The 25,719-nt window shown below is 40.6% G+C and overlaps 6 protein-coding genes across 9 annotated transcripts; 2 read left to right on the top strand and 4 right to left on the bottom strand.

Annotated features, from left to right (window-relative positions):
• Positions 1–714: 714 nt before the first annotated feature.
• On the top strand, positions 715–3,337 carry Dnaaf3 (Dynein axonemal assembly factor 3). Its single transcript, XM_065485604.1, has 2 exons — positions 715–1,550; positions 1,970–3,337. The coding sequence occupies exons 1-2, from the start codon at positions 924–926 to the stop codon at positions 2,750–2,752; spliced, it is 1,410 nt and encodes a 469-aa protein (XP_065341676.1). The 5' UTR covers positions 715–923; the 3' UTR covers positions 2,753–3,337.
• Positions 3,338–4,522: 1,185 nt separating this feature from the next.
• Positions 4,523–24,805, top strand: LOC135939300 (ATP-dependent translocase ABCB1-like). 3 transcript variants are annotated; one of them, XM_065483603.1, is made up of 27 exons: positions 4,523–4,677; positions 9,634–9,830; positions 18,583–18,643; positions 19,070–19,207; positions 19,268–19,377; positions 19,440–19,560; positions 19,617–19,750; positions 19,798–19,969; positions 20,065–20,189; positions 20,380–20,551; positions 20,734–20,958; positions 21,013–21,138; positions 21,199–21,402; positions 21,586–21,756; positions 21,814–21,894; positions 21,952–22,106; positions 22,157–22,439; positions 22,497–22,598; positions 22,650–22,811; positions 22,869–23,072; positions 23,125–23,225; positions 23,275–23,415; positions 23,469–23,625; positions 23,680–23,874; positions 23,930–24,133; positions 24,183–24,329; positions 24,387–24,805. In XM_065483603.1, the coding sequence occupies exons 1-27, from the start codon at positions 4,660–4,662 to the stop codon at positions 24,579–24,581; spliced, it is 4,101 nt and encodes a 1,366-aa protein (XP_065339675.1). In that variant the 5' UTR covers positions 4,523–4,659; the 3' UTR covers positions 24,582–24,805. The 3 variants fall into 3 exon arrangements, with proteins under 3 accessions (XP_065339675.1, XP_065339676.1, XP_065339674.1); XM_065483604.1 differs by lacking the exons at positions 4,523–4,677; positions 9,634–9,830 and adding an exon at positions 18,371–18,495 and having other exon boundaries at positions 19,075–19,207; XM_065483602.1 differs by lacking the exons at positions 4,523–4,677; positions 9,634–9,830 and adding an exon at positions 18,371–18,495.
• Positions 10,332–12,981, bottom strand: LOC135939304 (cytochrome P450 6j1-like). Of its 2 annotated transcripts, none has more exons than XM_065483609.1 (5): positions 12,526–12,981; positions 11,805–12,386; positions 11,533–11,754; positions 11,220–11,471; positions 10,332–11,175 (listed from the first exon to the last, which is right to left on the bottom strand). In XM_065483609.1, the coding sequence occupies exons 1-5, from the start codon at positions 12,896–12,898 to the stop codon at positions 11,129–11,131; spliced, it is 1,476 nt and encodes a 491-aa protein (XP_065339681.1). In that variant the 5' UTR covers positions 12,899–12,981; the 3' UTR covers positions 10,332–11,128. The 2 variants fall into 2 exon arrangements, with proteins under 2 accessions (XP_065339681.1, XP_065339680.1); XM_065483608.1 differs by having other exon boundaries at positions 10,339–11,155; positions 12,526–12,980.
• Positions 13,221–15,397, bottom strand: LOC135939303 (cytochrome P450 9e2-like). Its single transcript, XM_065483607.1, has 5 exons — positions 14,948–15,397; positions 14,240–14,821; positions 13,959–14,180; positions 13,657–13,908; positions 13,221–13,598 (listed from the first exon to the last, which is right to left on the bottom strand). The coding sequence occupies exons 1-5, from the start codon at positions 15,318–15,320 to the stop codon at positions 13,435–13,437; spliced, it is 1,593 nt and encodes a 530-aa protein (XP_065339679.1). The 5' UTR covers positions 15,321–15,397; the 3' UTR covers positions 13,221–13,434.
• Positions 15,756–17,749, bottom strand: LOC135939302 (cytochrome P450 9e2-like). Its single transcript, XM_065483605.1, has 5 exons — positions 17,300–17,749; positions 16,666–17,247; positions 16,386–16,607; positions 16,021–16,272; positions 15,756–15,968 (listed from the first exon to the last, which is right to left on the bottom strand). Exons 1-5 carry the CDS (start codon positions 17,670–17,672, stop codon positions 15,805–15,807), a joined length of 1,593 nt encoding a protein of 530 aa, XP_065339677.1. The 5' UTR covers positions 17,673–17,749; the 3' UTR covers positions 15,756–15,804.
• On the bottom strand, positions 24,604–25,524 carry LOC135939307 (COA8 family protein Y39B6A.34, mitochondrial). The gene is made up of 3 exons (XM_065483614.1): positions 25,390–25,524; positions 24,922–25,197; positions 24,604–24,864 (listed from the first exon to the last, which is right to left on the bottom strand). Exons 1-3 carry the CDS (start codon positions 25,429–25,431, stop codon positions 24,643–24,645), a joined length of 540 nt encoding a protein of 179 aa, XP_065339686.1. The 5' UTR covers positions 25,432–25,524; the 3' UTR covers positions 24,604–24,642.
• Positions 25,525–25,719: the final 195 nt, after the last annotated feature.

Here is a 25,719-nt window from a genome sequence, read left to right as displayed (position 1 = left end):
GGGGTTGCTCCGAAGGGGCCCACGCACGACTGACTTTTTGACTAGTTCGTGAGAACCGACGCCTACAAGCCGCTTCTTGTGTGGCTGAATTTTGGCAATAAATTTGCGTGACACATTTTAATGTGGACGTGCAGCACGCTTAATGGTAGAATAATGTTGTGCCAGAGTGCGTCACATTTATTTTTCAAATTCAAATTTGTTTTTGCAAAGAGAATGACATTAACTGCTTCGCTTTATAACTGTTTCATACTAAGTTCATCTGCAGAATCGCGTATTTCAGACGTTACGTTTTTTTTTCGTTTTTTTTCGTGCATGGTCAAACAAACGGAACCACGCAACGTTATTTATTGTGCGTGTATGTCAACCTAATCTAACGCACCTACACTAATTAAAAATCATTTGAATAGTGTTGTGCGTTGCAGTTTTGGAAATATTGCATAAATCAAAGAGGAATATTGGTTCACTCGCATTAGTAATAATTATTGCTTCTTCTTTATTTTTTTGTCACTCGTTCATTTTTGAGATATATTTCAGCAAATAAAATCTGCTCTTTTCCTTTTTTAATACAAAAGAAATAAATTGTAGGAAGAAGTTAAACCATTTAAATTATCATCAATTTCCTATAACTGCACAAAAATCTTTGTAGTCTTTGTATTATTTTTATTGAAAAAAGCTAGTCTAATTTTTTCACCCAATACAAAACAATATATTTTTGGACCGTGTTTCAATTATTTTATTCCGTGTATTTTTCCATGATTTTATTTGAATAATCACAAAAAAATGAAAAATTGATCTTGTAAATATTGCGTGTTTGAAGGAGTTGAATCGTCAAAACACAATAAATCCCTTCAGCTTCGAAATAACACAATAAAAATCAGACAAAACCGTTCTGAGATTAACACCTGCGACCTTTCTTAGGAAAAATGTGGGGCTTCAGTCCGTCCTTTGACATCCAGGATGAGCTCGACCTGGGTCCTCCGTGCATCAAGAAAGCCTCCAACGTGAACGTCCTGCTGGTCGGTGTGGGCGACTTGCGACACGTCCTCCGCACCATCGCCCGGTCGTACCGCCACCCGAACAACCGCCGCATTAACATGCACGTGCTGGAGTCCTCCCTGGAAGCGACGGCGAGGCAGCTACTGCAGCTGAATCTGGCGCTGGAGCCAGCCGACGTAATGAACCCGCTGCAGAAGGCGCGGATGTTTCTGGAAATCCACGGTAACACCCTGGTGCGGCCCAACACGCTGCAGTACATCAAGCTAAAGGCCTGTCAGATGATTTATATGGTGACCGACCACGTTTATCTCAAGAACAGACTGCCCATGGTGTCCCTGGAGAATCTCAAGTACAAGGAAAAGGACTTTATGGAGGCCACGTACAAGTTCTGGAAGAACTCCACCATCGATTACTTTGACATCACCAAACTGTGGGATATGAGACTCAGGTCGTACCTGGGACAAAGGTACGATTCCAGGGATAACGTGTTCGACTGGGACTACCACATGAAGCTGAGTTCCAGCGCCGAGCACGGCCTCCCCGTGACCCACCAGGTAAATTTGCAATCGTTTTCTTTTCTCTCGTGAAGTCAATCTAGGCGTTTCATTTTTCTCCGGAATGCTACTGCACTATATTATGTGCACCACGAGATACATTAAGTTTCTTGTTTCCATGATGAGTTTACGGAGAGTTAACGTGTGTTTGAGTGGAAAAGCTGCTGCACGCTATGTGTTTGTTTCTGATTGATCCCGGTGGAGCAGACGAATAGAATTTATTTTGTATAACGTCGTCTGTGTTTATTGCTAAACAGAGAGTTGCATGCTACTGAAATAAAAGGATATAAATTGCTTTAATGAGTTTAGCACTTTATAGTCAGCACTTCTTTGGAACTTTTATTGAACGGCAGCAGGTGTCTATTATCTCCAAATATTTTTGGCAAATAATTTATACCACGCAATCCACTTGACCGCAGGAGTACCTGAACTGGCGCGAAACTGGTGTTGCTTTTCGGTGGCTCAATTCTGCCGAATGCACCGACGTCAACATGACGATGGCTACGGGAATAATCAGCGATCCAAACCAAAAAAGTAGCCAGTTTCTTGGCGACATGCTCACCGGCCCCTTTATCAGCTTCGGCGTGGAGAGCGAGGACGCAGAAATTCTGAAGAAGTGCAACAACAAGTACATTCACAGCGCTTCCGCAGTATCAGAGCACAACGTCACCAGGATCATGTTCGAACTGGCTTTCAAGAAACCGTACGATTTTGAAGAGGGCTTCGTCGACGACTGGGGCGCGGTGTACGACCTCTCTTCGCCGACCCCCTCGAGGTTGAGCTCGGCCAGGTCCATCAGCCGCGAAGACTCGGGATACTTCCGCTCTCCTGCCAGGGAGGAGTACAGTTCGCTCATTGTTGACGATATGGAAGTGACCTTTTTGTCGCCTACCACCCTGGCAGACGAAAGGCCGAGCAGCAAATTCCGCGGCACTTTCAACGTCATAATTCTCGGTCAAACAGTTGTGCCCTCGATCATCAACGAAAATCTGCTCTCTTTGGCTGCGGATGACGCCTTGTTGTTGATTGAAGGAAAGAAATACGTGGTTGGACCTCGGAGGTGTGACCTGAAAGACTTTAAGGAGAACTTCATCGAGATGATGAAGGACCTGAAACTGGAGCCGCACCCATATAACACTGAATACGACCCGGTCAATGAAGGACTAGTGCGCTACACGTTTAACAGAAGCAGCGTTCAATGACAACTAGCTCAGCAGCAGAGCCTGAGCAGTACAAATACTGACCATCACTTTGTGACCATTGTGGAGAACCACATGCCTTAATTTACAGGCCTGAACGTTTAGTGTGACTGTAAAGTTGTGCGCTTATATTAAGTGGTAGCAGATCGGTGAATGGAAGTAAAGATCAAATAATTGTTTAAATTGATAAGTTAAGTGGGGAAAATTGTTTGAATTTCACAAGTAATTAAATTAAAAAGATTAGCTTTTTTAGAAATAGTGAATGAATAATACATGTTATTGCTCACACATCATAAAAGCGCAATATACACTTGAATGTGATACAATTTTAAGGGAACACTTTTACCAAGAAGAAGTACTTGCGTTATCGAAAATCAAATAAGAAAAATCAAATATAATTATTTAAATACTTTGCATCCGCGACACAGTTTTCACAAAATGCGATCCAATCTTTGTACAGTTATCCAGCATTGGATTTCCAAGATAAACTCCGCTTATTTTACACTGAATTTTTTGTTATTATTGTTCCTTTCATCAATGTATTTGGTTAAACGACGAGTATGAAAAATAAAATTACTCATTGTATATGTGTAACATTTTTAACGGTATTATTTTAAGACCTTTATTGAAATTTATATTTTTAAATTAAAGCAGCATATACGCAGCTGTCTAAATGTGCTTGACTTAATTTATTTACCCATGATACTCTAGATACAAACCGTGGACATTTTTTGTCTGCTGTTCCCTTTTCACGCCTACTAATTTTGCCCCTCGTTGCTCCAGGCCAATTCCCTGTCATTCCACGTTGGAATGAATGATGAGGATAGGAATTGGTTGGGATAAAAAAAGAGAAACGTTTCAACGCTCGAAAAACAATACCCGCCCACTTGGCATTAAAATTCAAGCGAAGCTGTCACCTAGCATTATTAAAATATGACGGGAAAGGAATTATTTTCGTTCAGCGTCGGCGCCTTTTTACTTGATCAAAATAAAAATCGTCATAAAAACAATCCATTCGCTATGCAGCATATAAAACGTTTGAATCAAAGGCAGAACAATTTTTTACATAGGCTCAGTATGCACGCGAATAAGATAATGAAATTCAGGCACACGGCCAGATAAAGACGACGGGGGAGTTTCTCATATCCATAATTTACCTTTCTCACGGGAGGTTGTTGATTCTCTCTGGCGCGTGTTCTGCTATTTTTGCAGATTTCATTTGGCTGGCATATTTTAATTTTCGAATGAAACCTCTAACGCCGTCGTATTTATTCAATTATTGTTTTGTGATGTCTTTCTAAATTGAATTTTGAACCAGCACAAATAAAAAAAATTATTTCCTTATTCTGAGTAGCCTTTGTTAATTTTATCTTTCAAATCTTCGTTGAAGCTAAATACTTTCAATTCATGAATTAAGGAAATTTGTGGTCAGTTAAAAAATAACTTGGCGTGCAGTTTCACATGTTGTAAAAGTCTTGTTACTAATGCAAAGTGTTTCAGATCAACACTTACGTCGCCCGTGCGAAATTAAATGTTTGCCACCGTGACACCGGTTTCTCCACCTCTCTAAATTCCACCACCCCTAATTGAACTAGAAACCGGTTGATATGTCAAAACAACAGACCGCCGCGCTGCTTCACGCTGCTTTTATTAAGGGTCCGCGCCGCGAAAAACCAAAATCGAATAAATTACGCACAAAAGCGCGGCGATCTGAACACGCGCGACCGGCAAGTCAAGAATAAGATTGAAGTGGTAGTGGCGGTGTGGTAGTGGTGGTGGTGGTGGTTGGGCGGCCGACACGGACCGCGACCGGCCGGAGGGTCATTCATGGGCAGGCCGATTCATTGGCATAGTCCTCGAGCAGCCAGCCTCCTCGTCAGATCTAGGTGAGAGAAGCAGCGGACGACGTGATGCAACCACGCGAGCAGGTAAGAATTAATTCGTATCCTTTTCGGTTTCTTTTATTTTACTATTGATTCAGCTAATGCACTTTTCTTCTCGGCTCTTTTATCTTTCTCGCTCTCCGGCCGGCGCTGTTTTACATTAGTTTTATGGCGGCCGAGGCGCATTTATTGTTGGACTATTACACACTCTCGTGTTCGGCAGACGCCTCGGCCAGCCAAAGTGATTCATCTTTCAAGTGTTTTCGGCTGGTGCGCCGGGGTTTCGTGGTCTGTTTGATTAGCATCGGGAAGTTGTTGCTTTCGGGCCAGACGTGGGATTTCAAATATTTGGGGAGATGGTGTTACAAGAAAAAATCTAAAGAGCACATTTTAGGGGGAAAACGCGCTCTTACTCGCAAGACAGTAATTTTCTTGTTAACATTACAAAGCAAATGACCGTTTTTAAAAGGCCGTTTTAAGACAGAGAGGCATTTTTTAATGTTATAATGGCAAAATTGTGACACGGATTTTTTTGAAAAGCTTTACAGTGTTTGGTGTTAGCTGTCACTCAACATTTAGTAATCAGCTAATTAAATTAATGACCCTTTTCACGCAATGCTTTCAAACTCATTGTATCGCTTTAAAATCCATCAATCTTGTCTCCCTTTCAAAATTTGGATTGCTCCATCGTTCACGAGGTCAGCATTTCCAGGGTCAATTTTGATTGAAGTTGAGGAGACGGCCCTTGGACAAAAACAAATTCAAAAGTAAACCTCTGTTGTTGTTTTTATGCAATTTTATTTTGCAATATTTCCATATGTAACAAAAGTACCAATTTAAAAAACCCAGACTGCTTTTTACATGCAAATTTTATTATAATTTAAATTCAGCATTATTATTGTCCAATTATTTTCAAGAGCACATAATATTTAAATTTCAAAAATTTTGCTCAGTCAATCACAGGTGTCATCTGCTTAATCCTTTTAAGGCGTAACGCCCACTTAAATATTAGCAAATAGGTTTGGTTTGACCGGGCTGTCAACTGAACGACTCAATTCGAGCACAAAATGACAAAACACGATGTTATCGTAATATACGTCTGCTTGTGTATGTTTAAAACAATTAATTTGCATATCAAGCCGATCTGAGTAAACACACAGCCGGCCTCACAAACGAAAATTTATCTGCTCACTCATAATGAGCTCCGCATTAATCCGAGAATTACCGACAGATAAAAGCGTCTGGCCTGGCCGAGAGCTCTTCGTTGCCGACTTGTAGATTCACACGCACGTAAAATTAGTGGGTGGCTATTTTTGGCGAGAAAAATCAAGATCGCACGCAGCAGCAGCAGCAGCAGCAAATCGAGGCTTGTTGAGAAAAAAGGCGGAAAGAAGTTCGCTTTTCAACTAGATCGGCGATATCGCAGGCACCGCGCACGGCAGGGTGGTCCGCAACCTCCGCTTTTTCAGGGCTTAATCTGCGCACGCAAACAACCTGTTCATGACCAAAGCAATCGCAACTCGTGAGCTACATTTGACAAATAATAAGCACGCTCACTCTTGAGGCGCACACACAATGAGCGTATAATTTGCGCACTTGCCATAAATCACTGGCGCCTGTCCGCTATTAAAATCAGAGATACGGACGCGGATATGTTTTTTAAACGTCTGGTACTCGCACAGAAATAGCAGAAGATCGCACAACCAGCACAGTCAGCCAGGGGGTCGAATACTTGCGCTACGCAATATTTTACATCCTCGTAGCGAAGAGACACTTTTATTTTTTGCGATAATACTCTGGCCAAGTTTTTTTACTCACTTGAACATCCTACGAAACGCTCATCCCGTGAACACCTCATACATATTATCTGCTGAAGTGCTAAGACCTCCGTTTATGTAGAGTTTATTTATTTTTAGTTTCTTTTTCTAAAAATCTTGAACTTGAAAATTATTTTATTACCTGCTAATTTGTTAGTACATAATGTCTCTGGATTTTGTTTGTGGGATTGATATGCGATGTAGTAATAAAAAAAATTGCAAGCGTGTTAGGTGTGTTTGTTGCAATAACTTATCCTCAACTGGGTATCTAATATTTCAAATGTCTGCCAAAATTATCTCACTGACGTGAAAAGATTAGCTAGCAATTGAGGTACCTAAGAACAAAAAGGCTCTTTGTTTGCGGACGCGCCTTTTCATGAACCGTCACGAATTTATGAATTTGAATCGTTGACCTGCGTGATAAGCAAATTCAGATTTATCCATTATAGCGAGTGAGTTATTTGGCACTATTTATCTGGTTGTTATTATTGCGGCGGCGAGTTTCCCTGCTGTCGCGCGTCTAGCGTGGGCCGCGAGAAAAATAGACGCGCCACTTTTATCCAATATCAACCTCCAGAATAGGGAAAGCCACTTTATCTAGAGCTGCTCCTAGCCTAATGTTTTCGGTACAAAGCGAGTGCCGCGCGCAAGACCATTTTACGCACACACTCACACACTCGCATTAAAAAAAATCCCCTGGCCAGTTTGTTGCGTGGCTCGTATATATAAATTACGATCTCCTCTTGTACGCGAGCCGAATGCTTGATGCGGCAGTAACAGAAAATTAGTGGCTCCTTGAAAACCTGTAAATTGGTTCATTTGGGCGTTTGTTGCTCCGGGTAAAATATAAACATGTGCGTACGCATAGTGGCTTCAACCTTGATTCACGATTTAACGCCGGAACACACTTTGGAGGAAATTCCCAGAGTTCAATTCTTGATAAGGGAGATTTGTCATTATAATTCCCGAAAATATAGGGCACGCACTGCATGCGTTCTCCCGCCTCGTACCGCATGAGGCCAGGGAAGGTGCCTTTTGATTTATGAATTATTGTTATCTTTTATTTACGACCGGCTGTGTGTTTGCACGCGCACTTGGAATTGGCTGCCTTGTTCGACGACGCTTGAATTTCTATTGAGCACTTGTAAATCTGGACCACTCTGCTGCCGTTTGAAAAGCAATCATTCATCGCCTTTTGGCGTGGCGTGAATTTAAAGATTTGCTAGCAAGCATTCTGTTGATTGACCGTAACGACAAGCCCTCAAAGGTTAAGCTTTATGCAGCAATCTTGCTTTCTATAAAGAGACGGTTTGTTGGCCCTAAAACATTTATTATAACAAAGCTTCAATGGTTCGTTTAATTCATAATTTTGAAACTTATCCTTTGGCAAATGCAATTATGAATAATCAGTTAGTTTTGAAGCCAAAAAGTCTAAATCCACAGAAAATTAACAACCAAATTTGTTGTGCTGTTTTTAAGCAACTAAAAGCTCCTGTCAGTAAGCCAGATTTTATTGTATTGAGGTCAATGCTCTTTCATATTGACATTTTTTTGTGAATTACACTCACTTCGATGAAGATGTGGGATTTAAAAAAAAGCATCTTGACAAAACTGTTGTTGTCATGGTATACAATAAACTAGAAAAACGCGTGACCTTTGAATATCCTGCTATTAGTCACTAGGTAAAGTCGCCAAAATCCTTTAAAACCTTAAAAGCTCAGATTTGTAGAATCCAAATTAATTGGCGACATTTAACTGTGAGCAGCCCATTGTCGCCGATCGACTAGAAGCTTTTGATAATTTATATTTCCTCTCTGGCAGCGAGCGTCTGCGTTTACTTCGCACATAAATCCAGTCTCTGATAAGATATCTGCGCGTCCCTTCTTCAATTCGGCACGCGATTTGTCAGCAGCCAGCGGCAAATCGAGCGTATGGTGCGCGACGGACCGAGATTATGCCAATTTCCTCCTCGAACCACTGCCTCGATAAAATAAAAAATCCCACGACATTCTAGTCCGTTGTCGTAGAAAATATACACGCGTGTGTGATGGCATACAAAGCAGCAGCTACACGGTTGTTAATCTTCGCACCGGTGTCTATTTTACATTTGCGGCGGCTGCCCGTTTTGTATCGCGTGGGTTCGCAGGCGACGGCAGCTCCAATTCGCCTAGCCGATATATTTTATTCACTCGGGATAAGGCCTCATTAAAGTAGTAAAACCGCTTATATATAATTAATCGCCCTCCGCATCTCGGTGCCTTTCGCTGGGCTTTAATATTATTATCATTTAATTGGCCCCACACCAATCAGTGACCATTTTTTTCTAGCTGGATTGCAGGACAACTCGATTTTTTCGCAACGCCGCGCCGGCCATTTATGGCGTCCGCCGGCACGCCAACATAAAATCTTGCAAATTGCCGTAAACAAAAGGGTTTTATAAGCTCTCCAGTGAAGCAGAGACATAAAATGCTGCGTCCTAGAAACAATAGACGACGCTCCTGTATGTTGTTGTTCTCTGTGGACCAGATATTCGAACACGCAAAGACATATGCTTCCAGACGCCACTGGAACATAAATACATCGGGCATGTGCGCGCTTTTTGAGTGGGTTTTTGTCTTTCGTAAATCGTTTCCTCTGGCATCGAAAAATAGCCGACTTCCGCCGCTGAAAGGTTAGATTGATTGGACCAAATGGGCGATTAAAAAACATTTCCTCCACGTGGAGAGATTTGTCTTACAAATGGTCGTAACTATGAAAAACATAATGTGCGTTGGCACATAAAAATTATAGTTTCATTAATTTATATCCTTATACCAACTTTGTATTCGTCTAGGACTGTTGAAAAATCTGTTATAATTATGGTGTGTACCATAATCCAGCGCAACTTTACTGTTATTCTAAAAATTAATAATTTTATTTCTTTCCAAATTGCTGTACTGAATAAAAATCTAAAAAGAAGAAATGTCACACCAAAGATAAACAAAAGTAAAAAGATTTTAAACTAAATTTGAGGCCTATTTTTAATCAATTAGTGTTTTTACTCTCTTCTGTTACCTAAAGTCATTTTTTAAATTTTCGAATAGTTTCTTTAATTAGCTGGAAATTTGTTTGTCAAGTTTATCGTGCCTAACTTTAATTATAAAAAACACAGCTGCTTAAAATATCAATTTAACAAACTTTGCAGAGCAACGGCTTTGGCTGCAGCGCGCACCGGCAGCGTGAAGGCCTCCTGACATTCGCCAAAGCGGAGTGTGTGCTCATGGGGTCGGATCTGCGTTCTGCAGACGAAGAGTCTCACCATATCCACTTCGCAGATTCTGGTTTCAACTCTCTAGAAAACAACTCGATCAAACCCAATGGCAGGCAGTACGAAGAATGCAGGTAGGAGAACCCGAAGCGTGCATGATACAACTCGCTTTTGACAGACTCACTCCAATTTTCGGGCCGTGTACGCGAATTTATCGAACTTTTTGCCGGCTGTAACAACTCGTGCATGATAAACTCTCTTTTCTTTTTGTTTACTCGCCATCTGAGGCAGACATGGAAACGCACTCGAGAGAAAATCAATTTGCTGATATCCAAGTCCTGGCGCTTTTGGCTTTCGACAACATAATATCATCGGCCGAGTTGGCGTTTAATTCGCCGCTGAGTGTATTAAAAATCTCATATATGCATGGTAATCAGCTTACGGCGGGCCGTGAAAACGGCTCTCGCCACTATATTCGAGAATTATGAGCGACCTGTGATGGAAAGGTGGTTCCCTCCAACGAATTTTAATATGCCGACGAGGCAGAGAAAGGCGCGCATTTTGATTAGTAGCGCTCACTTTAAAATTCATTAGCGCATGCATAATCACCTATTGAAATGCCAAGAGAATTTATTTAGTGATCGTAATGGTTATTTTATTCAAAAGCTGCGGCTTGAGTGTGCGATGCATCACAATTTAATTGTCTGCGATGGACTCCGTTTAGAATTGGTAGAATGACTCTATCCTCTGACTGAGTGAAACAGAAAATTTAGTTTCTCAATGTTCGATAAATTTTAATGTCAATCTGACAAACAAAAATTATAAAATAGTCGAGGCTATTAAAACTTTCACCCTCTACAGTCTATGATTGCGTTACATTTGATCAATAATAAAAATGATATAAATTTTAAGAAAGCCCGGACGTCTAAAAAACCAATAGCATGTCGCGTTTTGTAACTTTGTATTTTTATAATGTTGAGCAATTTTAGATCTATAAAACTTATAGGCCTAATTTGTTAAATATTCTTGCAAGGTCAGATACACAAAAACACATCCATAAAAATTAACGGAAAATAATGCCAGGATGGGCATAAGAAAGCAAATACACGAAAAGAAAAACGACTAGTAATCTCTCACTGCACTGAGCCGCTGTCATTGACAATTAATTTACTCCAGGTTTATAATCGCTAGTTAATATATTGCAAAATAACATTCCATCAATTTATTTTGAAGTGTAAAATCATATACCATATTTTTAAGATCTCTTTTTACTCTTATATATAGGATGAAATTAGTTACAAAGGAGATATTTTTAGGTGAAGGCCATTTTTAGCATGAGGAAAGAAATTCCGTTCATCGAAAACCACAGGGTGCTCGGTTTTCTCGGAGGGTTCCAGCATGAAGTTGAGCACAATTGTAGCGATGGCAGCCTTTACTTGCGCTTGAGCGAATCGAAAGCCTGAAGCACGGGTGGTTCGACTAAATGAGCCATTTGGACCGGCAATTTGCGGCAAATTACTCACCGATGCACTGTCTGGGGCCTTCGCCGAAGGGAAGGTACGTGAACGCAGGCCGCGTCTTCTTCGCCTCTTCTGTGAATCGGTCCGGATCGAAAACTTCGGGATTAGGGAAATATTTAGGATCTTGGTGCAGACCATATATTGGGATGTTAATGATGTCTCCAATGTCTATCTGCACGTCAGAATCGGGGATTGTGTAACGCTTGGTGCATTCGCGCGCCAAAGCTCCGACGGGTGTATAAATTCGCAAAGTTTCTGCACAAATATTATAGAATTAATTAGAGTTTTAATTATTTACCAATTTTTTTTGTATTACCATGGAGAATATTGTCCAAGTAAGCACATCCCCTGATATTATCATAGTTTATACATCCATCGGTTGCCTCAAAACTCTTTCTCAATTCATCTCGCAAATTTTCCTGAATTCGAGGGTTCATGGCCAGCTCGTGAAGGGCAAAAGCAAGTGCCATAGAGGAAGTTTCAAAACCATCCAAGAAAAATCCAACTGCTTGAGCAGTCAAAACAACGTCACTAAATTCTGAAAAAACAATCAAAATTTAAAAAGGGAATAAAAATATTCAATTATACCGATTTTTCCACTATCGCTTGCCGTCAAGCTGATGTCATTCGTCTGGTCTTTCCTATCAATCTCGTCCATCTCCACTTCTCCGAGCTTTTTCAGCTGCATCAGCAAGTTAATAAAATCGTTTCTCTTGAATTCAGGGTGCTCCTCGCGATAGGCAAATGCTTTTAGTATCAGATCTTGAAAGAACTCTTCAACGTATTTGGCAATGAATTTTACTCTCAGTAACTCAGCAATTTTTGGGAGGAAAAAAATTAGAGCCATTTCTATCTGCCTCCAGAGAGTAGACGGACTCATGATTTCCTTTCCCATCCTGCGAAACTGGTTGTCTGGTTCAGACAAAGAGTCGCATTTAATTCCAAATGCGCAGCTGCCAACAACGTCCGTGGTGAAATTTTTCGAGAGTTCATGAGCTTCAAAATCGTTGTCTTTAGACTCGATTTTGGAGCTGAAATGGCTCTTCAAGTCATTGCAAACTTCCAGAATCAGAGGAAAGGTGTTGCGAATTTTTCCAGTGGCAAAAGCGGGGGCCAATTTCGACCGAGCATACTTCCATTTTTCTCCCTTCATCGCAAAAATGTTGAATGCTGTATTCAAAACATTTAAAATATTAAAATTTCTGAGTAACCAAATTAATATTTAACTAATAAGTGAATAAATTTCAATTTATGAAAGGATCTAATCAGTTACTAAATGCAGGTAGGTCGCACATATTTTTATAATTACCGAACATCGGATCATTTATTTCGCTGATATGCATAGAGTTGTCGGTGAAGCTTGAGAAGTCTTTTACCATGATGTGTTTTATAAGTTCAGGATCACGCACTATAAGCGCTGGCGTTCTCATTGCGTACAATCCTCCGAATCTGTGTCCCTCGAGTTCTCGATACGCGTCCAAGATACACAGATTCATTTGCTTCTTAAATAAAACTGCGTCTGCGGTGGAACCGAGGAACGGAACCTTATTCTTGATCTCGGGTACTCCTCTCTTCTTCCAATAGTCGAAAGTGCACGTACCGTACCAATACAAAAGGTAGATAATCGTCAACAGCAAGAGGGCCGTGTCCGCGAGGCACGAATCCTCGAGCAGAAGGCCCATTTCTGAAAATTCCGCTTTTGCTTTTTGCGAGTCTGTTGCTGGGCGGAACTGCAGCTCAAGGATAGTTCGGATGGTACAGTGTTTATTCGTGAGGAGGAAGCGCCCCTCTTTAAATTTGGTTCTACTGGAGGGGCCAATATGCTTTTAACCCAAGGCTGGCCCATCAGCACGTTTCCTTCATTACGATACAGGCATGCTGGGATGAATACAAAATATTGCTTGGAGATGCATTCATCGTTTATTCCATAAAGGAAACAGTTTTTTTTTATTTTGGAGCACTGACATTAGTTATCGCGTGAAGATTATTAAAAAGAGGGAAAAATAATTTGACAGCAATAACTTATTCGTGTATTTATTATGATTAACAAATTCCTCTCGTAATTTTAGCAACTTGCGTTTTCTATGTTATTTTCTAGAACAGACAGTGAATCGATTCATATCCATTTTTATTGGTGAATTCAATGGATTAATATTCATAATATGTAGTTTTACAATAATTATGGTCTATTGCTTCTTTTGAGAAATAATAAGAAATCTTAGAGTGGAGAAATTTTCAGATGGAGGCCGTTTTTCGCATGCAGTAAGAAATTCTTCTCATTAAACACGACAGGGTGTTCAGTTTTCTCGGATTGCTCCAGTCTGAAGTTAAGTACAATCGTGGCGATGGCAGCTTTAACTTGCGCCTGAGCGAACCGGAAACCTATGGAAATAATATGAAAATTAATTTTACGCCTGATTAATTCCGGCAAAATGCGAACCAATGCACTGCCTAGGACCTTCGCCGAAGGGAAGGTACGCAAAAGCCGGTCGCGTCTTTTTCGCCTCCTCAGTAAATCGGTCTGGATCGAAGACTTCCGGGTTCGGGAAATATTTGGGGTCGTGGTGCAAGCCGTAAACTGGAATGGTGATCAGGTCGCCAACTTCTAGCTGCACGTTGGAGTCCGGGATGGTGTAGCGTTTTGTGCACTCGCGTGCTAGAGCTCCAGCAGGAGAGTACATTCTCAGGGTTTCTACGTACTCGAAAGTTACACAGGTTTTATATCGAACGCGAATTAATTACCGTGTAAAATGTTGTCCAAATATGAACATCCCCTGATATTTTCGTAGTCAATTTTGCCACCGTTTGATTCAAAGCTATTATTCAATTCCTCTCGCAACTTATCCTGGATGGAGGGATTCATGGCTAACTCGTGCAAGGTGAACGCTAGTGCCAATGACGAAGTTTCGAAACCATCGATAAAAAATCCAACGGCTTGTGCAGTTAGCACGGTATCAGTAAATTCTAAATAAAATTAATTTGTTAATTTTGAGTCAGTTTATTTTTTAGTGAAATATACATACCTATCTTTCCTTTTTCATTGGCAACAGCGCTAATGTTTATCTCCTTCTTATCGTGCTCGTCTAATTCCACTTCACCGAGCTTTTTGAGCTGCATAAGCAAATTGATGAAATCGTTCCTCTTGAATTCAGGGTGCTTCTCGCGATAGGCAAATGCCTTCAAAATTAAATCTCTGAAAAAGTCTTCGGTGTATTTGGCGATGAATTTAATTCCAATGAGCTCAGCAATTTTTGGAAAGGCAAAGAGCACAGAAATCTCGACTTGCCGCCTAAAAGAGGCTGGAGATAATATTTCTTTTCCCATTTCGCGGAACTGGTTGTTTGGTTCTGACAATGAGTTGCATTTGATCCCGAAAGCGCAACTGCCTACAACGTCTGTAGTGTAGTTTTTCGTGAAATCGTGAGCTTCAAATTCATAACAGTTACTGTTAGATTCGATTTTCTTGTTAATATGTCTCTTCAGGTCCTCGCAAATTTCCAGAATTAAGGGAAAAGTGCTGCGGATTTTTCCAGTGGCGAAAGCAGGAGCCATTTTCGAGCGGGCGTACTTCCACTTATCTCCCTTCATTGCAAAAATGTTGTAAGCTGCAAAAACGGATGAATTTTAACAATTAGCCATAACGAAAAAAACATAAATGATGTGAAAATTTAGGTCTATTTTTAAATTTTTAAAGCATATTTTTAAAATAAATGTTGTGAAAATGAATTTACCAAACATTGGATCGTTCTTTTCGCTGGTAATCTGCCCGTTGTCTGTGAAGCTCGAAAAGTCCTTGACCATGATTTGCTTGATAAGTTCAGGGTCGCGCACCAACAACGTTGGTCTTCTCATAGAAAACATTCCGCCGTATTTATGCCCATCTAATTCATTATATAGATCCTGAATGACGAAACTCATCTGTTTCCTGAGCAGCACCGCGTCCATATCTGAACCGAAAAAGGGTACCTTCTTCTTGATTTCGGGTACCCCTTTCTTCTTCCAATAGTCGAAAGTGGATGTGCCATACCAGTATAGAAGATAGACTGCCGTCAGCACCAAAACGACCACATCGGCGATGTACGTGTTCTCCAAAAGCAACCCCATTTTCGCAGCTCTTGGTTCGTCGCTTGTTGCCAAGGCGAAACTGCGGGGACTCTAATTTGGGCGTCAGATATACACTGTATACTCTGGAGGAGGCGCTTCTCAATTTGGTGGCGTTGGTGGGAGTCCAGTTGAGACGCACTTGTCCATAATTAAGCGTCCAATGTATAATATTTTTGTGTCTATAGTCAGGGCGATAAACATTTTTACCATTGAATGAATGCTAATAATTGAAAGTGCCAGGAAGAAATCGAATTTATAAGATAATTCTAATATTACGATATCTCTCAAATAAAAAATCAAGAAAAAGCCATTTTCGTATGAAGGAAAAGCTATCAATTTTTGTTTAGTTAGACGACTGATGGAATATTTTAGTAATCTTTTACTATTAGTATTTTCTATCATTTGTTCAATAAATTTTCTCAATAAAACTCATGGTTCTATGTACTTTTTATATGTGTTCAAACTCTTATTTGTCCTTGGTGAATTACAACGGCGCAATTTTTAGATTCAGACCATTTTTAGCGCGCAACAAAAAATTCGTTTGGTCAAATTTAACAGGATGTTCAGTGTCCTTGGATGGCTTCACTTCAAAGTTAAGAACAATTGTAGCCAGGGCTGCCTTGACTTGGGCCTGAGCAAATCTAAAACCTGAAGGGACAAAATTAAATAAATAAATTTCTTCAACCTTTTTATTTATTACCAATGCACTGTCTCGGTCCTTCTCCAAACGGCAAATAAGTGAATGCCGGTCGTGTCTTTTTACCCTCCTCCGTAAATCGGTCAGGGTCAAAGACCTCCGGGCAGGGGAAGTACGTAGGGTCGTGGTGCATGGGGTAGACGGGGATGACTACGGCGTCGCCTACCTCGAGGTTTATGTTGGTATCAGGTATGGTGTAGCGTTTGGTGCATTCTCGTTGCAGTACTCCAGCGGGAGAGTAAATTCGCAACGTTTCTGAATTGATAAAAAGGAAATTGAGAAAAAAAATCTAAAACTAACAATAAAGTCATGGTTTTAGGCATTGACTTTAAATTGATTTTAAATGCAATCTAGTACAAATAACAAACCGTGTAAAACGTTATCAAGATAGGTACAACTTCTGATGTTGTCGTAATCAATTTTCCCGTCTGTCGCTTCAAAACTTTTTTTCAATTCTTCCCTCAACTTTTCCTGCACTGCTGGGTTCATTGCCAATTCGTGGAGAGCGAAGGCGAGTGCTAGTGAGGAGGTTTCAAAGCCATCGATGAAAAATCCAACTGCTTGCGCTGTTAGGACGGTTTCGTTAAATTCTGTTTGGATAAATAAGCAATTATTTTATGGAAAACGGTGCGTGCGAGCTAAAAATACCAATTTTTCCCTTATCAGACGCCTCTTTTTCAAGTCCACGATTGATCTCTTTCTTATCAGTCTCATCCACTTCTAATCCACCGAGCTTTTTGAGTTGCATTAGTAAGTTTATGAAATCGTTTCTCTTGAACTCGGGATGTTTTTCGCGGTACGCGAACGCCTTGCCTATCAGGTCCCTAAAGAAGTCTTCTATTTGTTGGCTGATTAATTTTAAGCGGAATATTTCAGCGATTTTTGGCATCGTGAAAATTATCATGAATTGCAACTGCCTGAATACAGATTCTGGGGTCATCAAATCTTTGCCCATTTTCCGGAATTGGTTGTTGGGATCAATCAGGGAGTTGCACCTAATCCCAAAAGCACAACTGCCGACTACGTCCGTGGTGTATTCTGCAGCGAGATTGTGCGCTTTGAATTCGCAATCGTTTGAGTCGATGCGGCGCTGCAAGTGCTTTTTTAGTTCGTCGCATATTTCCATGATGAGGGGGAAAACGTTGCGAATTTTCCCCGTGGCGAAAGCAGGAGCCAACTTTGATCGTGCATATTTCCACTGCTCTCCCTTCATGGAAAAAATGTTGTAGGCTAAACATAAATGAAGTTATAAACAATCTTTTGATTTAAAATATTTTTTTACCAAACATTGGGTCGTGTTTGGAGCTAACAATAGCAACATTGTCTGAGAAATTAGCAAAATTCTTCACCATGACATCCTTGATAAGTTCAGGGTCCATCATAACCAACATGGGCCTTTTCATCTGAAATATTCCTCCAAATTTATGCCCCTTGAGGCCCCAATAGAGCTCTTGGAAGTGGAGACTAAATTGCTTCTTCATGGTCACCGACTCCAGCATTGAGCCGAAAAAGGGCACTTTGTTCCTGACCTCAGGCACCCCTTTTTTCTTCCAGTGATCGAACGTGTTGGTGGCATACCAATACAGAAGGTAAAGGGCGGTCAGAAGCAGAACCGCTGTGTCCGCCCAGCAAGAGTCCGCAACCAAAATTCCCATTTTCACACTCGAGCGATGCGCTCTGACTGAACCATCTACTCGCAAGTTTAAAGAGACACTCGAAAAGCCGAGATGACGTTTGATTTGTTAATAGCACCAAGGTCAAAGGAACCGCAGTGATAAAAATAACCCGCTCCAGTGACGCACTGGAAACAAATGCGCCAATCGAACAGGCTGTGTAGATTATCTTTGAAGTTTCAATAAAATTGAAATTTACTCATTGTTCAATTGGAACCTATAGTGTCCATCGTGTTTAAGATATTTTCCTCTACATGTTATAAAAAAAGCAAAAAATTCACCACTGGCTCCAACGCAATAATTTGTGTTACTTAAACATCATTTGTACAGAGTCCAATATTTACAAAATTCTAAATTTGAATAAACTGCTTTCCTGGTAATTTCGTCATTTATACCGTGATGCATTAATAAATTCTCTCTCAACCACACAGACAACCTGAAATCCAAAACTAGGACGGAAATAAGAAGGCACATAAAAGGTTATTACTGTAAAATAGATAAGAAAACAATATTGAATCATGCTCGTCAGCAAATGATCGACTTGTCTTTTAAAATATGAGATGCTGAACATATATTATTTGTTTATTTTAAATCCTCTATCATTGACTATGGCTGATATGGTAAATCAACACGTCAATAGAGAATTCATTCTCGAGTTTAAGGAGAGTATCCGAGTCTCTTCTACTCTCCTTACTCTAGTTCATTGTCGAGCGAGAATGACAGACGAAGAAACACGTCCATTGATTTGTCAATCTTCACGAGCTAAAAATGAGTGTTGTGACACTAAAACTTCCTATCAAATACGGTGAATTACAAAATGTCATTTTAATCGCATTACATCTGTTAATTCTGTTTATATTTTTTCTATAATAAATAATTGTTGTTGTTTCAGGCGAAAAAGAAAAAAGGATGAATCGGATCCTTCGCAGGGGAAATCAGGGGTTATGGGCTTGGTGAGTAAAATTATAGTTTTCGTTAATTAACTAATGCTGGTTTCAATTTAATGGCGGGAAAGTGCAAAAAATTGTATTGTTAAGTATATTCTTTCTCTTTTCAAGCATGTAAAATAAAGCACATTAATTTGTTCAATTTATGGCAATCATTAAAACATTAACTGCAATTCCATTAATTCACCTTTCTGTGTTGGCAAAGTGGGTATGAAGATTATATTATTTTTATCAATTAATTCCATTAATTCTAAAGCAAAAAAATTTATGCTTGAAACACTTCTCTATAACAGAAAAATATGGTGGAACCAGTAATGATATATGCACTCATCACACTACTTCAATGAAATCTATATTCATTTGGACAGAACAAATCGCATTCTTTCACTGCATGTTCAACTGTAAGTGTGCAATTTTTCGTGTTTTGTTCAGTTCAGATGTGCCGGCAAAACAGATTTAATTGTGATGTCTGTGGGACTCTTCTTCGCTGTGATCCACGGTTCCAGCTTTCCAATATTAGCGCTAGTTTTTGGACAAATGACCAACACGTTTATTCAGCAAGCAACGCAAGTAATAATATTTATTTATATCTGGTTGGTGGCATTTTAACTGAAAGCGTTGAATATATAGGGGTTTGTAACAGAAAAAAGAGAGGACGGTTTATCGACAAATTTTACCCACACCAAATTTCCTTCGGGGACGATATCTCATTTTGAACTATTAACACAGTTCAACAAAAGGTAACTAAATATTTTTTGTTTGCATTTTTATAAGTGATTAAAATAATTTCATTTGCTGCTAGTGATCTGCACACGTGGAGGAACCAGCCACTAACTCCAGAGCAGTTCACGTCCTACATGTCAATATTTGCCTTGTATTACGTGTTTATCGGCGTCGGAGTTCTTGTTGCGGCATTTATGCAGGTTTTCAATCGCTGCGAAACAATTTTATTGATTTAACTGACACTATCTTCTTGAAGACTCTGTGTTGGGAGTTGGCGTGTGAGAAGCAAGTATATCGCCTACGTCAGATGTTTTTCGCGCAAATCTTGCGACAGGACATCACCTGGTTTGACAGAAATCAGTCTGGTGACCTCGCAAGCAAACTCTCGGAGTGAGTTAAAAAAATGTTGTTTCAACTGCCTGACTTGTTCATTTCAGCGACATGGAGCGAATACGAGAAGGGTTGGGCAGCAAATTCTCCATGGTGGTGCAGTACATGTCTACGTTTGTTGCCGGATTGATCGTGGGTCTTTTTGCTAACTGGAGACTCACGCTGGTCATTCTGTCCGTGGCACCGATTTTAATTGGAACATCTGGCTACATGGCTAAGGTGCAAAAATAAATATTTGAATTATTTAAATATTTTTGTTAATTTTATATACAATATTATTAAATTTAATAAAACGCGATAAAATTGGCCCACAGATAGCTGCCGCGTCAGCAGCACGAGAGCAGCTAAAATATGGAATCGCGGGTGGCATCGCGGAGGAAGTTCTAACCAGCATTAAAACAGTTGCAGCGTTTGGTGGGCAGGCCAAAGAAGTGGAACGGTAAGGATTACTCTGAAAAATCAGTTGGTTGCATGGTCTTCAAAATTTAAACGAGAATACGCGCTATAAAAAGAAAATGCTCCTTTCCGCGAAACTCGAACAAAGAAATGTCGTTAAAATCACAATAAAACGTTCGTCTAGCGCGAATCGTTTGTCGGTCAGACAGTAATAAAAATTTCTGCAAGCGCAGCTACAAAGAAGCTTTGGAGGAAGGTCGGTGGATCGCGATGAAGAAGTATTACGTGTTGGCGGTCGGCATGGCTGTCGTCTTCTTCATCACCTACGGCGCCTACGGTCTCGCATTTTGGTATGGCGCGCGCCTCATTGGCGCGGAAATCTGCACGCCCGGCAGTGTTTTCACGGTATTCTAATTTGCATAAAATATATAACGCATGAGGGTAATACACTTACTACTGTTTTAATTTTCTTAATATCCGATCACTGCAATGTATATATAACTTAAATTCTCAAATTTACTATTTTTAATCATTTTCTTTAAAGAAAGGGAAAAGTAAATTGTAATGCAAAATGCTCTACTCCTCAGGTGTTTTTCAGCGTTATGACCGGCGCCTTTTCGCTGGGCAACGCTCTTCCATTTGTAAACGCAGTTAGTTCAGCCGTTGGTGCCGCGTCAACGATTTTCGCCATAGTGGACCGGGTGCCTGACATTGATGCTCTGGACCCAACAGGTCTGCGGCCAAAACACATTAAAGGAAAAATCCAGTTTCACAATGTATTTTTCACATATCCCACAAGGCCTGAGGTTCAGGTAATATTTTTGGCGAAGCATAAAAAAGATAAATATTAAGTCTTGGTATTACAGGTTTTGAAAGAATTTAATTTAGTAATAGAGCCAGGGAACAGAGTTGCCCTAGTCGGTTCCAGCGGCGCTGGCAAAAGCACAGTTGTGTCTCTCCTACAGCGCTTTTACGATCCTGACCAAGGCGAAGTACGCGTTCTTGCATTTCATTTGCTCCTCTCTAATTTGTACTGTCTTAAATTTATTAAGATCTTGCTCGACGACGTGGACGTAAAACTAGTTAACGTGAAGTGGCTCCGAGCGCAAATAGGCGTTGTTTCGCAGGAGCCAGTTTTGTTTGGCACCACCATCTGCGACAACATCAGATACGGCCACGATAAGGTTAGCTATGAGGAGGTAATCAGAGCTGCAAAATTGGCTAACGCTCACGGATTCATATCCATGCTGCCACAAGTAAGTGAAATAAAAATTACACACCTGCGACTTTAAAACTTGTAAAATACTTGATTTAAAAATTGAATCGCGCTACTGCATATAGTGTGAAACGAGCAATTTTTTATAAGAAAGAAGTGCTTCTCTAAATTTAGTGTCACTTGGAATAAATGTTGTGATGCCCTGATAAAATTTTCAACACAGAAATACGACACGCTGGTCGGGGAGCGTGGCGCTCAACTGTCTGGAGGCCAGAAGCAGCGAATTGCCATTGCCAGAGCCATAGTGAGAGATCCAAAAATTTTACTCTTGGACGAAGCCACTTCTGCACTCGACACGCAGAGTGAATCTGTCGTACAGGAAGCACTCGAGAAAGTATAGTAGCCTAAAAATCACCTTTTAAGTGCATCATTCAAATTCAAATTGTTCTAGGCAATGGAAGGGCGAACAACGGTGATTGTGGCTCACAGGCTTTCGACTATTAGGAACGCCAACATTATTTACGCAATGAGGGTGGGTTTAAACTGCCGATATACGTAATGGTTCGACATTTTTTTTTTAATATTTCAGAATGGGGAGATTGCTGAGTGGGGCGATCACGAGGAGCTGATGATGAGCAGAGGTCTTTACTACAGCTTGGTTACCCTTCAAACAACGCACAGCGCAGATGAATCGGAATTTTATGAGTCTGAATATGAGCAGGATTTTTCTGAGGATGGCAACAAGTACTTGAAGATAACTTTTGGTCACTTTTTTATTTAAATTTTTTCCTTAGTGATATTTATTTATCAAACAAACCAATGCTGGCAAATGACAAGCCACAGACTGTGAAGATTCAAAATAAGAGCCTTTCTACACTCTCCATTACCTCTTACAATGAGACTGAGATGGAAATGGCAACTCCAAAAGAGCCGTTTTTCAACACTAGCAATATTTCTTTGAGACTGATAAGACTGAATAGCCCAGAATGGCGCTGGCTAGTGCTTGGGCTCATCGGCTGCACCATTTTTGGATCTGTGATGCCCGTGTTTGCTTTTTTCTACGGGGAAATTTTTGCCGTAACATCAAAATTTCTATTAAAATTTAATAAAAAATAATATTTTTCCGTCATGCAGACATTTACTTTGGTGGGAGATGAGCTGCACGCAGCAGCCGAATTTTGGACATTTATGTTCCTCGCACTGGCAGTAGGATCTGCTTTCAGTTTTTGGCTTCAGGTGAGACTCTAAATCGATATCGCTCTCCTTCTAAATATTTTTTTTTCATAGACTGTTGGCATGACGAGTGCAGCAGAAAAGTTACTGGTAAGACTGCGCCTGATGGCATTCACTAACATTTTGAGACAAGCTGTTGGCTGGTTCGACTTAGAGCAAAATTCCGCGGGAAGACTGGTAACTAGACTTGCGAGAGATGCGCCACTGGTGAAAGGGGTGAGGGATGATGGCAGCGAACAAAAGGCCCTAATTGCAAGAGCACTTTCCCTCCAGGCTTCCGGACTGCGCGCTGGAATGGTGCTGAGCGCACTCGTAACCTTGGTGGCTGCTCTGATTATAGCTGTGATTAACGGGTGGAAACTGGCTCTGCTTCTGCTGTTCGCGGTTCCCTTGCTTATCATGTCTTCCTACCAGCAAACAATGCTCCTCAGGAGACACCAACGGAGGGATGCCGACTTGTTCGACCAAGCAGGAAGAGTAATTTCATGATCTTTGTCGAAATTTATTTTTAAAGTCTGATTATTTTAAGATCGCCACTGAAAGCGTTCAAAATGTGCGAACGGTCCAATCTCTTGGCAAGGAAAGACTATTTTTCAATAAATACGTGAAAAATTTGGAGGCACCATTCCGGTACAAAATTTGAATTAATATTCGGTTTAAAACTTCACGAATTTCATAGGGAGGCAAGAAAACAGGCATTATTGTACGCCATGGTATTTTCATTTTCTCAAGCCGTCATTTACTTGATGTATGCTGGAGCATTCCGATACGGCGCCTATTTGATTGAAATTGGAGATATGATTCCTACTGACGTTTACAGGTCGGTGATTCTAATTTTCCTCTATTATTTTTATCGAATCAATAATTTTCCAGAGTATTTTTCGCACTGGCGTTTTGTGCAACTTCTGTGGGCCAAACTTCGGCTTATTTGCAGGACTACACAAAGGCAAAGCACTCAGCAAGTTTAATGTTTGAATTGATTGAGCAGCAGCCAGAAATTGACGGGGCCGCCACTGCTGGAGCTCGACCAGTTAAAGCCCAGGAATTGCGTGTTGCCAGTATTAAAGGAATAAAATAATTGCAGGATATTAAAGGAGACGTCGAGTTTCGGGAAGTGCGATTTCGATACCCAAGCCGCCCTGCTGTGCCTGTGCTCCGCGGTCTCAGTTTCAAGGTCAAGAGGGGTCAAACTTTGGCCCTTGTCGGTGCGTCGGGTTGCGGCAAGAGTACAGCAATTGCCCTGCTTGAGAGATTTTACGACCCTCTTGAAGGGCAAATTGTAATTTTGAGAAGAACAGTAATATTTAAATGAAAGCTTATCGTTTTAACTTCAGCTGGTGGACGGATTTGACATCAGGACGCTAAATCTGTCTTACATGAGGTCCAAAATCGGAATTGTGACCCAGGAGCCGGTTTTGTTTGACTGCTCAATCAGGGACAACATTGCTTATGCGGCTGTTACGTTTGTCACAGACAGTGACATCGTACAAGCTGCAAAAATTGCCAACATTCACAAATTTATATCGACTCTGCCCCAAGTAAATATTCAATTAAATTGAAACTAAATAATTCCAATAATACCTGCAGGGATATGACACGTTAGTCGGTGAACGAGGAACACAGTTGTCAGGAGGCCAGAAACAGCGTGTGGCGATTGCTCGGGCGCTCATTAGAGATCCAAAAATTTTGCTGCTTGATGAGGCGACGTCAGCATTGGACACAGAGAGTGAAAAGGTGTGTTTTGGCTAAAGTATTGATGCAGCTGACAGTGAGAGAAAAATATATCTGCAGGTGGTGCAAGAGGCGCTTGACAAAGCCAGAATGGGCCGCACATGCATAGTGGTTGCGCACAGATTATCAACAATAAAAAACGCAGACTGCATTGCTGTGATCCACCAAGGGAAAGTGGCAGAGGTGGGAACTCACGAAGAGCTAAGAGCAAAAAGGGGCAGATACTTTGCACTGACGCAAGGACAGAAATTGTGAATTTTGAAAGGAAATAACTATATTTTTAAGCTTTATAACTAGAAAAATAAACATTTTATTGCTACGATGACCGATTGAGCCTGCCAAATGATTTCAAAACGAGTATTTTAAAAGACTGCAGCATCAGACCGATATTTTTCTTGTACCATTCTGCGTTGTATTTGACGTGCACTTGCCAGTTGTTGTCGAGGAATCGCTTGTAAAATACAGACATCTCATCTGCACTCAGAGGATCATTATTGCCCTTTTTCCTTTGCTCATTTTCAATAAAATCATTTCTCTCCTGAAAAGTACAAAGCTAGTAAACGAAAAAAAACATTTTCGATAGTTCATCACGTACTTTTATAAACTTTGTGTTGTGGTTACTCCAGAAATCTTGATTCCACTGCAAAACTTGCTGTCTCGTCAGCCTGTATTCCTTTTCCACTGGCGACTCGTTTGCTGGTATGTGAAACCTGATGGGCCGAATGTTTGAGACTTTGTCTGGGGGGCCAACCATGTCCTTCTCGCCAACAGCTTGTATAACGAAGCTGCTGCCATCCGCATGTTTACTTGAAGAGTTTGGACCAGTAGCGGCAGCTCGTTTCAACAACGCTGACAATGAGCAGGAGGGATTCTGAAATAAATTAAACATAAGCTAGTGACTTAAAAATTCTATATAAAATATTCAAGAGAAATTTGTTTCATCTTTAATGAAATATAAAATGAATTATGAACTTCCATAATAATAAAGATTATTCTGTAGCAGTGGAAAAAAATAACACGGATTTGCATAAAATTATACATTTTTCTTTAAAAAAAAACGTACCAAATCTGCCGTTCTCATTGAAATTTGCCGCAGTCGATACATTGCAACGATCCACCAAACGCAAATGTCTATACAACCAGCGACCCTGGACACCACTGCACTGTTATTCAGATTGTTGTCAGAACAGGCAGAACAGCCAGCTGAGCCACTGCCACTAGCCAGCTGTGGGGGCGCGGTTTCAAACAAAAGCGACGCCCCACTCGAAACATCTCCAGTTTGCTGATAAATTTCCGAGTTTGTTTCTCTTCATGGATGAATGAATTGATATTTCGTGTCAGCGTTTGCGTCGATTCCGAAACAAAACACATGACTGCCCTGACTGCAAGATAA

Source organism: Cloeon dipterum, chromosome 3 (genome assembly GCF_949628265.1).
Source record: "Cloeon dipterum chromosome 3, ieCloDipt1.1, whole genome shotgun sequence".
Lineage (NCBI taxonomy): Eukaryota > Metazoa > Arthropoda > Insecta > Ephemeroptera > Baetidae > Cloeon > Cloeon dipterum.
This window is presented reverse-complemented; position numbering and strand designations above follow the sequence as displayed.